Source organism: Crotalus tigris, unplaced genomic scaffold (assembly GCF_016545835.1).
Source record: "Crotalus tigris isolate CLP2741 ecotype Arizona unplaced genomic scaffold, ASM1654583v1 scf7180000017545.3456711, whole genome shotgun sequence".
Taxonomy (NCBI): Eukaryota; Metazoa; Chordata; class Lepidosauria; order Squamata; family Viperidae; genus Crotalus; species Crotalus tigris.
In genome coordinates, this window is record NW_024096464.1 from 1,300,460 (window position 1) to 1,312,752 (window position 12,293).

A 12,293-nucleotide genomic window follows, 5' to 3' on the forward strand; every position below is an offset into this window, starting at 1 on the left:
AACGAGCGTTGATTTCCATGGTTTTGTTCTTCAGCAGGGGAAGATTGGGGCGCAGTGCGTCCTATACAAGCGGGATTTGAGGCGTTGAACCACGCTGACCGTAGCAGTTCAGTTTAGCTCTTTTCGAAAATTGAGACGTATTGTATGATCGTATTTGTGTGCATGCGTGAATGGGTGGAATAAATAAGCGATAGCAGAATGTGGCTGTCCTTCGCGGGTAGAGGACCTTCTCGTGACTTGTCCTTATCAAGGGAAGAAAGGACAAAAATTGTCGTTCGGAGACATGCCATGATTGGAGTTCTTTGATGCCACGATCATCCGGATTTTTATACTCCAAATATGACCTCCTTGGTTCACTGAATAATTTTACCTGTTTTCATATTGGATTTCCATTTTCGTCAGAGTGGTCAGAGCAACATCTGTTTACAGAGGAGTGAAATCCAGTGCTTTTTAGTGATCTGAAGTTGTTGCACATTTCCCCAAATGTAGAAGCAAGGATCGTTTTTTTCAACAACCAACCAAACATTTCCTGGCTAAAAATAAATTCCAGAGCAGAAATTGTATTGGGCTCTTCCAGCTGCAAGGAAAAACAGAACTGTGTTGGCACCCTAACATTTATGAAAAATCATTTCTGAACCACTTTTCAATTAACCAGGTGCACTTATCAGTATCAGATACACCATGTTATGTACACACATGATAAAGTGGAGAACCAACAGTTACAATTATGTTAAATAACACTGAAGGCTCTTAAACAATAGTTCTTTCAGGTGGGCCTAGATACAGTGACCTGTCATCCTGTTGATACTGGGATTTTTTTTTTGTTCTTGCTGTTTCCCGATACAGTAAGAAATACTTATAATACTTTCTTCTAGCTATTTCATTGTTTTAATATGCTGTGTGCCACATAGTTGACCAAGGTAGCTTTCAAGCTGAACAAATACTACTGGATTTCAGTACATCACAATTTTGTTCAAATTCCAGAGCCCTGAACTGGGATAAAATATTGTATCTACTTGTTTGAATTTACAATGTCTTTGCCATTAGTAACTACGGTGTGAATGGTTTTGTTTTCTGAGCTTTAATATGAGTTGGGGATAATACATGTTGTTACATATAATTTGTTCCTGATGACACTGTTATTATAATACCCCTTTCAACTTTGGAAGAATTGCTGGTTTAATTTTAGAAGATGTATTTTTTCCCAGTAGAAAAGTAAGTATGTTTATGCACTAAGTTATTGAACTTAGGTGTAATTTTACAAAGTACTAGGCAAGCTGTGAACCATCAGGTTATTGTTTCAGTGATATTTTCTTATCAGATTCCTCAGTACCTTCAACAATGACAGTTTCTAATGTACTGCCTTTACCCGAAAAAAATCTGAAAAATTCAGGGAGAAATTCAGAGATGTATCTGCCTTGAAGGTAGCTCATGTTGAACTGTATAGCACAAACATAAGGAATTGGTCCCTTGAAATGATTTATGGTATTTTGCAGTAAGTCATATTTTGCAGAATTTGTCAAATTTCATTTCCACGGGAGTCATAGGTTCTGGATTTTGGATGCATTCTGTAAGTTAGCTCACTTGAGGTTCAAAATGTTTGTTCAAATATTGTTGCCCTACAATATACAGTTTTGTTCTGGTAACGGTTACACACAAACAAGAGAAGTTTACTAATATATAGTGTTTGATAAATTGCAATAAAATGTAGTTTAAGGAATATAGCTTTAGTAATACTGTATACTAAACATTAAATGTTTGACAATTTAGTCTTAAAACCATTATAAATGTCAATAATATGCACAGAAGTTACAATATAGTTTTTGTCACTATAGTGATTTGTGATAGAGCATCCTATAGTGAACACACTATAAAAACTGACATGCTCTAAACATTTTAATGGGATGGTTCTTATATTTTGGAAGTACATTTTAGTTAAAATTGCAAATTCTAGTCTTAGTAAAATTTGAAACTGTACAATGCTTTCTATTATTTCATTGTTTTAAAAAATCTGATTCCAACTAAAGATTTTGGCAGTTTTGGCAAGATTGATTTTGGCTAGATTCACACATAAGCTATAATATATCTTGGAGTGTTATAAAAACAGGTATCTGTGTTATAAAAGCCAGTATAATTTGAGTAGCAGCTAAAGAAAAGTTGCCATCTTTCATATTAAATTGGCTAATGCACTTTGGAGGTGACTTTATGTATCATTGTAAATCATAATACCCAATTCTCATTTAAGTGTTCTCTATTCAAGTAATAATACAGTATTTGCTATGTGTGCTGAAGTTATATTACAAAACATAAAATTTCCAGAAGGCAGAAAATAGTTATATTTTGGATATGTGATTTCAAAATGGCAGAAGTTGTACTTGGCGCAGCTGGCAATGTATAATTTGTTGCAGTGCTTTAGGAGTTAACTGGTATTTGTAACACTATAAACAAAGCCATTCTTCATTCCAGTACTCTAGATTATATTTCTAAAAATATACTTTTGGCCATTCCATCTGTACTAACCTTAATTTTGTTATCTATACTGTTCATAATATAACCCAAAGCATATATTTTATATGTTATCATTGCCCATCCTTCTTGTTCAGTCCCTGACTATTTCTTTGTTTTCTTTGAAACTTTTTTTCTCAATTTGTTTCAGTATTCAACCATCTGTCTGCTCGTCTGATCTCAAGTGCAAATTCAGGAACTCAAGAATCTTCCCCCAAGAATGTTCCTGGGCATAAGCATGAGCTTTGTTCTCTCCACCGCTCAGAATAGGCACCCCTAGAACACGGTCTAAAGCTACCAGGCAAACAGGAAAAAAAGATGGATTAATTCGATGGCCTGTTCCAGGGTAACTCAAGAGTTTAAAATTGGCCTTCTTATGCTGGTGTAGGCATGTAGTAGCTATTTCAGCATACAAGGAGCTCTTCCAATTGTGATCATCCTCTCCAACCACAAAAAGGAAATGGCCTTCTGCCTTTTCAATGGGAATCCGGGACTGTGAATTGGCTGGATTCCTTGGGTCATCCAAAGCTTCGTAAATATCAAATATTCCATTGTCCAAAATTTTGATCCTGCTCATATTAAAGCAAAGTCCAGGCAGGGTCTGTTTTCCATAATGAAGGGCAGTGGCAGTGATGGAGCTGCAGCCAGAAATGCAGACAGCAGCCACCACTTCTGGAAGGAAAGTCACCATTGACAAAGCCAGTTCTCCTCCTTTCCCAGTTCCAATAACACCAATTCCTGGTTTTTTAACCTTCATGAATGAAACAGCATGGGTTAAATTATGGAACAGAATTAAAAAGAATACAATGTTTTATTAACTGTTTTCAAAAAGATATTTATTCTATAAATTATGCTAAATGCCACTGAACATCTCAGACTAATTTGTTAAAAATACTAAGTAATAAAGAAACCTCAATGAGTAAAAGCTTAGTATATTTATAATAGGACCGTATAATGTATCTCTTTTTCAAAATAAAAATTAAAAAAATATATCTGCTCCCTCAAAAGTTGCTTTTCTATTTTGTATTACATACTGCTTTGATAAATTCCTATATATTAAATTATTGTTAAGGCTAACCTACACAAATTCTCTTCAAAATATTCTGAATGAAAATTTATGAGCAAAAGTATAAGGAAAGTAGAGTTGTTCTCCTCTACCCTATTCCTGTGTTAGGGGTGGGGTAGGGGAAAACAACTGTACTTTGTTCAGAAAATGGATATCTTTGTGTGTGATTAAATCTGTATAATATGCTGTGGTTATTAGGTATGTTTCCATAGTTTTCTTGGAAACAATCCAGATTTTACAAAGACTTTATATTTTTTTAAAAAATATATTTTAAATGAATAACTTCTGTCATGGAAAACACGATCACTGAGAACCAAATCAGTACATGAAATCCTATTTTGGAATGGCATACCTATTTGTTTAGTATCACAATTATGCATACTTTGATGCACAAAATATTATTACAGTAGATTTTAGAAACCAGGTTTCTTATAAACCTAAATAAGTTTACATCCAAAATTCTCTCTTGGTAATTTTATGGCCTCTGACTTTTTCCACTTCCTGTAAAGTTTTCCCACTCATTCTTTTTAGGCACATAAAAAATACCTGGCTATACAAGCACTGTCCTGCCCACCTAGCAATTTGAAAGCAAGCAAATGTAAGTAGATAAATAGGTATCAGTTTGGCAAGAAGGTAACAGCATTCCGTGTGCCTCAGCATGTAATCACATGACCACAGAAATGGCTTCGGACAACACTGGATCCCTCCGCTAACAAATGGAGATGAGCACCTCCTAGAGTCGGACATGACTGGATGGGAAACCTTTACCTTTATACAAGCACTAATCACTTTGTTATCACTATGTGGGAGCTTGATCATAACACCTAACAGTGCTGTATATTTCCTGGCAAAACAAGAGATTGATATTTGCGTAGGTTTTCCCTATAGTTTCCTCATAATTTTTTTATCCAGAATCCATTGAAAAAAAATGTTTATGATGTCTTGGTGCAAAATTATTATAGACAGAGAAGTTTTGTTCACATCACTCACCTTCGGATGGCGCAACAAAAACCTGGCTGCCTCTTCAAAATATTCAAGATGGAAATCATCCATGACTTTTGGGAGATCCTCAAAATTAAAATATGGCAAGGAAAGAGCTGCAAAGCCATGGGTTGCCAGAAGGCTGGATCGGAATTCGATTAACCCACCTTCATCACCAAACATGTCTATCACACCTGGAAATGGACCGTTCCCTAGTAGGAGTAGATATTGATCAATTTTGTTGGGCCTGGACATTATTAGCAGGATTTTTTAAATTGCTTTTTTTTAATATTGAAATCCCTTTAACAAGCTCATTTTAAAAGTATTTTTGGTATGACTGCCATGGGTTAGAGAGTTCAGCACATGCTTAATCCCTAGTGTTATGGAAAGATTATTATTTCTGCTTGGAATTTGTCCAAGGCACCTGAGCTTTGCCCATCAACCGTGTGTGTATATAATATTGCATCTTGCCACAAATATCCCACTGCTTATTCCCATTTGATTGCCTCGACTGAGACTGCAAAAGCCCAGAATCAGTTGTCAAGCCTGGAGGAAATGCCTAATTTAGGAGAGCCTGAATCACCATAAGAAGGTTCTCTACTCACCTGGCGGAAGGAACAAGCTGCCTCTGATCGCACCTTCCTTCAACCTAATCCTTCTCACGCCAGGAAGAGTGAACCACCTTTCCACGATCGTTTGAGCAAGCACCTGTCCGGGGATGGCCCCAGGCTGACTATATTCCTGATGTACCGTGATCTGCACTTTCACGGGACTCTCCACGTCCTCGGGCTCCAGCCTTTGGTAAGGCTTCTCTATGGTAGCGGGGGAGAGGCTCCAAAACAGCCCCATGGGCTCAAGTCCGACATAGTCCCCTCCCCTAGAAACATCTTTGGACAGGTCTATTCCTCCCTGCTGGTCCGCTTGGTAATGTGCGCAGGCGTCGAAGAGGCTGCCCTGCCCGTTCGCTACTAGCGTCCGGAGCGTCACTCCCTGCAAAGGCGCCAGCCCTTCGATCGTCATTTTCGCGGGCCGATCTGCCAAGCCTACAGCGGGAGTGACTGACAACGTTACCAGTCCTCTTCGGCCGTAGCTTTTCGGAATGATCCTCTTCAAAGGGTGACCAGGCCCACGCAAGAATACCAGGCGGAAGCCCCACGCTTTGCCCATGACTCTTTGCCACATGATGGGCTGCCGGAACTTCTTGCACTATTCGCTGAGCGTCGGAACTAGAAGCAAAAAGCCTGGTACCCTTCTCTTCAGTCAGATACTCCGGGTTAAGACGCGAGAGACTGTACCAATCGATTGCAGAGATCACGCTTCCGAAACGGGGAGTACAAGGTCGGATTTGGATGCAAGAGCCGTAGTCAAAACTTTTGACTGGTGGAATTACAGTAATTGAGGCGTCTTAGCAAGTGTTAGTAATTTATTTCACTTGAAACATTTCACCGTCAGCGGGAAAAAACGTATGCGTGCTGAATCTCACATATTTGGATCTGCAAATACTTAAATTTCTTGAACTTCTAAACTCATTTTAAGTTAGCAGCAGCATGTATGCTATCTTATTTTAACAAATGCAATGAAACTTGATAACAATTACAATTTAAAAGCAAGGTAAGAAGAATTTAGTGCAGTTGAAAAAAGGAGTTTCTAAATTGGTCTGCAGGTGGCTGGGGCTTTGAACTTGATTTGTGTACATGGTCTCTCCCCCCCCCAACCCCAACCCCCACCATGGATCCCAGGACTTTCCTCTGGTGTTTGTCTTGAACTATATATTTCACACTATATGTCTTAAGGTTTTCTATGAGGCTTTCCATATAAACTTTGCCCACAACCCAGGGTCACTGTAGTAAGGGGTGGCTGTATAGATTTAAATAAACCAATAAATCAAAATCACACTGTTGTGGCCACCATCTGGTGCTACCACCTTATGCAGATCCCAATCTTCAGAACTTTAATACAGAATGCAGAAACAATATTTGAAGGCTAGATAAAAAATGTTCAAATGGGCTTCATTACCTAGGAGTTTGCTTCTTCTTGCCCCCATTTCATATCCATTCCCAGCTTTATTCTCCCATCCCCAGTATTTAGCTTAGCAAACATACGTGCTGAATCACAGCTCATAATACATTTACAATTTGTTCTGGCTGCTGTTGAGGGTTTCGTGAAAGAAGTTTTGAATCTGCTTCCAAGCATCCACCTGCGCTGCTGCGTGTGCTCTGGGTTCCCCTCCCCAGACCACTGTTTTGCCCACCAAAAAGTGGACTGAAGCAGGACACAGTGGTGTATAAGGAGGTTCAATGTAATGACCTGTTTCAGGATAGCAAATGATCCTAGGCTTGTCTTTTCCATGAGCTTGTAAACAATTGGCAGCTTCCTTGGCAAAAAATTCACTCTTCCAGTTATGATCGTCCATGCCCACAATAAAAAGAAAGCATCCCTCAGCTTTCTCCAATGGAATTAAGCTTTGGCGGTCGGGACCTTCAAGTGGGTTATTCAGGACATCAATAATGTCAAAGATCCCATTCTGATCAATTTTGATTCGACTTGCATTAATGCCAAGAGGTGGAATGGTGATATTCTTGTAGCGTAGTGTTGCACCTACATTGGCTATAGAACCATTAACTGTGACTATTGCAGTGATGCCTTTTAAAAATGAGGCCATGGAAATACAGAGGTCACCCCCTTTGGAGTGTCCCAACAGCCCAATTCCTGGACCTTTAACCTAAAAAGAAGGAAAGAAAGGAAAATCAGATACTACCATATGCTGTTCTATGTTCATATACCAACCCTAAATGAATAACCAGATGAATGTTATTAAGCACAGCTTATTATGGTTTAATCAATCAGCCCCTCCTTAAGCAAACCAGAAGTATGTGTTATGCAGACACAGCCTCTAGGAAAATAATCCATGCTATTTCACTTTCTGTTACAGTAGTTGCCTAGAGCTTTCATGCTTCAGTTAATCTTGCACCCCTTTGGCTGCCCCAAATGGAAAGAAATGAGTTGTTAAGGCCCTTAAACTTTCCATGATCTATTTCAGGAACATAGCACAAAAAGTTCAACATGTTGAAACCATACAGTAACGAAGTTAATTTCACAGAATTAACCACACTGACACTTCTAGCTTTAAAAAAAAATACTGAGCCTTTAACTGATAACACTAGTTGAAGTAACTTATATATTAAGCAACGTGCTGAGCTAATATATGGATAGATTTTGCTGCTAATCATGATATTTCTTTTCAACTGATTATGGATAGTTTTTATATATTTATATATTGGAAGTTCTGACTTAGAGAACACTATTTTATTTATTTATTTAGAAATTTATTTGCCACCCATCCCATGTCCAATGACTCTGGATGGCCTACAGCAGGGGTAGGTAACCTTGGCTCTTTTATGACTCATAGACTTCAACTCCCAGAATTCCTGAGCCAGCATGGCTGGCTCAGGAATTCTGGGAGTTGAAGTCCAAGAGTCATAATAGTCCCATTTCTTCTTGTGGCCGTTTGGGAAAATTAATTGCCCACCTCTGATCTAGGATAACATGGCAGTATACACAGTACTCCCCCCTCCAATTTTCCCTTTGACAGTCATCTTCACTGGATAGCTGAGCTGAGTCTGACCCCAGTTGATTGAATACATTTCTGCGGCTAAAAAACTGAGATCTCAGCTAAATCTTTTTGCAAAGGCCATGAATATAACAACCTACCACTGGGTGTTTCAGCATATAATTGACAGCTTCTTCAAAGTACTCCAGATGAAATTCCTTCATGTCCTTAGGAAGATCTTCATACCCATAATAGGCCAAAGCTAATATGGCAAAGCCATGATTGGCCATCAGACATGCTGAACTTTCTGGAATCCCTCCTCCAGTTCCAGGTATATGAATGATACCTGGAAAAGGGCCTTTACCTGCCAGAGATATAAAATAGAGCAGTTGTTTTTAGTTATATTTCTTAAGAACTTAGCATATTTTAAATAAAGTCCTGCATCAAAGATAAAGCAAAAAAAAAAAGATACATGGCTTGATTCATACAATCTGCCAAGCTACCACATGGTTTTTTGTTTTCGCTTATTCTGTCACATGAAGCTAGTCACTGTGATTTGGAAATCAGAATCTATGGCTAAGCATGTAATGAAATCTAGTCAGTAGTAGTTAATAATCCTCTATTAAATCACCCATTTAATACAGAGAACATAAAGGCTGGGTATGCAGAATGCATTGCCTGTGTCTAAATTACAGATCTCATGCCCAATATAATTATGGTGTATTCCACTGATCTTATTTTCAGAAATCATAGAGCCAATTTGCTGTAGAGGTTGAAGGCACCAGAGTACTAACTGGGGGACTCTGTTTTCTAAGCCTCTCTTGGGAACACAACCAGCTTGGTGACCTTGGGCCAGTCACTCTCTCTCAACCCCAGGAAGAAGGCAGTCATTTCCAACAATGGTGTCCAGAAACTGCAGAGATTAGTCCAGGGCCACGCAATCACTTATAGCCAAGATTGGCTTGAAGGCATACTAAAAATAGTAATTACGCCTAAATCAGTTTTATTTCCGGAATTCATATAAGACACTAGAATAAAATATGGTTGCATTCAGGTTGTGATTCAGTGAGTTCTATAAACATTGGGTAAATATATGGACATTAATCACAACCAGACTGAGTTTGCACAACGCACAGAATCGCAACAGGTTCAGCAGGTCTGATTACTTATAGCTCAATTCAGCGTGACTGTGAGAAGCCCAAAACCGCTGAAATTGCTCTTGAAATCGCTCTTGACTGATCCTGCGGGACATGAGTGTATTAATAGGGTGATTTTCTGCAGGAAGGTACCCGCTGTTTACCGGGAGGCTGGAACAGAGTGGCCCGGATGCTCCCTTCCCGTACCGGGATTCTCTTCACCCCGTCGCCCAGGAATCTCCGATCGTGGGAGCCCTTGGCCAAGACGCTACCCGACAGAGACTCTCCCTGCCTTTCCAGCACCTCCAGCTCCAGGCGAAAGGGCCGCTCGACGTCGCGCTTCACCAGGCGCCGGAGGGGCTTTAGCGGCTGCAGCGCCCACAGCAGCCCCATCGGCTCCAAACCGGAGAAGGTCCCGCCCTCGAGCGCCGGCGAGCGCTGCAGATCCAGGCGGCCCTCGCCGTCTGCTCGGTAGAAGGCGCGCGACTCGAAGCGCTCGCCCCTCTCATCTTCCAGCGACGCGCGGAGGCCGACCTCCTGCTCGGGCCGGAGCCCTTCCACCGAGATAGCCAGCGGCTGATCGAAGAGGCTGTGGTCGGGGGGAGAAAAGCTGAGGCGAGGCTCCATGAGACAAGCCGAGACGGAAAAGCGGGCTCGCTGGTCCCGCCGGCTCCACCAACCGCCGCAATTCACAATGGAAGTCCTTCGCGGGCAGTGACTCAAGCAGATCCGTAACATCCTGGTCGTTAGGAAGGGCACGCCCCTTACCACCGCGACTCTCAGGCTAAATTTACCCCTCTGAATTTCTGTACCAAGCAAAACAAGACTGAGCTGCCGATCGAGTTTTCGCTGCCCTAGGTCGGCGACGAGCCTGGTCTTGCTTCTTCCGCGTTGTACTCTGACTCCTCCTCTCGCGTTCTTCGGGTTTGGTAATTTGGCGAATCGGAGTCCGACCTTTATATCTTTCTTTTTCTTTGACTTCTTCTTTGTTGATCTATAATTGTAATCATATATTAAAAACACTGACAATATTGTAGTTTCAGGATAGGAAACGCTACTATTTTTTGCTGAACTTGATCCAGGGGTAGGCAATCTTGACTCTTTTATGACTCGTGGACTTCAAACTCCCAGAATTCCTGAGCCAGTCATAAAAGAGCCAAGGTTGCCTACCCCTAGCATAGTCAGAATGAACAAATGGATGGGAATGGGATATTATTTCTTTCGGTCTTACACAAATGTAGTTGCAGAGAAGTTCCACTGAACTTCCTGGACTTCACTGCTATATAGATATGCAATTATATTGTTCTGGCACACTCAGATAAGTGTGTTTTAGAATAGACCAGCCGTGTTTTAAAAATCTTTAGAACTTGCAATACAACTCAGCAATTGATCTACACCAGTGCTTCTGAACTTTTAAGATGTGTGGACTTCAATTCCCAATATTAATGTAAGTATAGCTTATAAAGGAAAAAAGATTAGGTTGTTTTTTTGGGTACAGAAATCTAAAACTTTTTAACCTCGTCTGCAACTCCATTACAGTGAGTAAATGCATAAGGTTAAAATACAGACTGTCCCCAAAGTTTTACTGAAGTTGTAGAAGTTATTTTGGCCATTTTTATGGAAAGTTCCTTCCTTGCCTTAAGTATTTGTGCTTGTAGCTCAGATTGATGTTTGATGCAGCAGATATATTAGCAAAGAATAAACTGAATTCTGAACAATGAGTTACTGTCTTAAGCATTCTCTAGGGCTCAAAAAATAAGTGAATAAGTTTTCACTTAGTTTTAAGCACTTGTTATGTATTTTTTTCTAATATATATACTTTTGTGTCTTGTTTCTTTGGGGATATTTTTTCTGTTATTTTAAAAAGAAAAATAAATTTTAAAAAGCCTTCTCTAGGATCTTCCTCATTTGACCCTAACCATGGTAGATGTTTTAATTATTGCTTTATTAGGGCACATCCTCACAGCATTATAGCTGTCTGCAGCAAATCAAGACTTTATCAAAATGATGATACACACAATTATTTGTGATTAAACTTCATGCGACATTTGATGCAAGTGTATAAATCATGATTTTTGGATCATGCTACCATGGCACATATTTAATTTCAATTGTCTCCTCCCTAACCTATCTTCCTATCTTCACTTTGACAGTAAGAGAGAGCAGACTTCTGCTTTGTAGAAACATCGGTTTCTGACCAGCATTTTCCATTTTTTTTACTACTTTTATCCTGTGGGTTTGTGTACAAGTGGTAGAACGTCCTCCTGTTTGGTTAACAAGCCTGGGACCCTAATTATACAGTTGGCTATTCATGCACTGAATTCTAGTTACTTATGTGCCTTGGGGGAACTATACAATTTTACCTTCATTCCAACTTCGGTGACACTATCACTACATTTGTGCAGTACTGAAAGTCGGTTCTAACCCATGTGCTCCCCATGGCTACCCAGAGCTATTTCTGCATCTGCCAGTCAACTGGACTTCTTGGTTGCTCGCAGTCCGTGTTGCCATCTCTGCTTGCTTTCTGCGATTCCCCATTTAACTTTCTGCCACCCTCCACATTTTTTAACTTGTCAAACTACCTTTGAGCATGAGTTTAGTCCTTTTTCAAAAGAGCATGTAATCCTTGTTCAAAAATACCATGGCTGGCAGGCTAAAAGTACAAAGGAAGAATTGTTCTGAGCAGGAGCACTGGAAAAGCTCCTTATTTAAGTCTAAGGTGGTTTGGGAATAATTAAATAGGCGCTCAAGAATCCAAGGACTTCTGATAATGAATTTTACTACAGACAAGATAAGCTATAACAAAGGGATTACACTTGAGTTCTGTGCATCAAAAATGGCTTCTTTTCAAAGCTGGGCATTTTAGTCCTTTTTTTCCACCCACACTATGTAATGGACAGTTCAGCTGTCTCTTTTGGGTTGGAGGCCTGGTGCCATCTGCCTTTTCTTGGGAATGGTTAGTGATACCAGGCTATTTTCCACTGATAGTATGTGACTATTGATGGTAAATGTGGTTCCATTCTATGAAACTTCAGAGTCAATTCTTTGGATCTCT

The 12,293-nt window shown here is 40.0% G+C and overlaps 2 protein-coding genes across 2 annotated transcripts; both read right to left on the reverse strand.

Moving 5' to 3' along the window:
• Window positions 1-1,161: 1,161 nt before the first annotated feature.
• On the reverse strand, window positions 1,162-5,761 carry LOC120302447 (acyl-coenzyme A thioesterase 1-like). The gene is made up of 3 exons (XM_039330925.1): window positions 5,158-5,761; window positions 4,562-4,764; window positions 1,162-3,256 (listed from the first exon to the last, which is right to left on the reverse strand). Exons 1-3 carry the CDS (start codon window positions 5,732-5,734, stop codon window positions 2,660-2,662), a joined length of 1,377 nt encoding a protein of 458 aa, XP_039186859.1. The 5' UTR covers window positions 5,735-5,761; the 3' UTR covers window positions 1,162-2,659.
• A 199-nt stretch (window positions 5,762-5,960) lies between these two features.
• Window positions 5,961-12,019, reverse strand: LOC120302498 (acyl-coenzyme A thioesterase 1-like). The gene is made up of 3 exons (XM_039331049.1): window positions 9,403-12,019; window positions 8,264-8,466; window positions 5,961-7,274 (listed from the first exon to the last, which is right to left on the reverse strand). Exons 1-3 carry the CDS (start codon window positions 9,974-9,976, stop codon window positions 6,681-6,683), a joined length of 1,371 nt encoding a protein of 456 aa, XP_039186983.1. The 5' UTR covers window positions 9,977-12,019; the 3' UTR covers window positions 5,961-6,680.
• Window positions 12,020-12,293: the final 274 nt, after the last annotated feature.

What these genes read in the sequence shown, in the direction of transcription:
- LOC120302447 (XM_039330925.1), bottom strand. Translation starts at nt 5,734, where the DNA reads ATGTGGCAAAGAGTCATGGGCAAAGCGTGGGGCTTCCGCCTGGTATTC. An exon ending in CAGCTTGTTCCTTCCGCCAG is followed by an intron (nt 4,765 to 5,157) that starts GTGAGTAGAGAA and finishes TACTCCTACTAG; the next exon opens with GGAACGGTCCATTTCCAGGT. An exon ending in TTTTGTTGCGCCATCCGAAG is followed by an intron (nt 3,257 to 4,561) that starts GTGAGTGATGTG and finishes TCATTCATGAAG; the next exon opens with GTTAAAAAACCAGGAATTGG.
- LOC120302498 (XM_039331049.1), bottom strand. Translation starts at nt 9,976, where the DNA reads ATGTTACGGATCTGCTTGAGTCACTGCCCGCGAAGGACTTCCATTGTG. An exon ending in CACTCTGTTCCAGCCTCCCG is followed by an intron (nt 8,467 to 9,402) that starts GTAAACAGCGGG and finishes TATCTCTGGCAG; the next exon opens with GTAAAGGCCCTTTTCCAGGT. An exon ending in ATATGCTGAAACACCCAGTG is followed by an intron (nt 7,275 to 8,263) that starts GTAGGTTGTTAT and finishes CCTTCTTTTTAG; the next exon opens with GTTAAAGGTCCAGGAATTGG.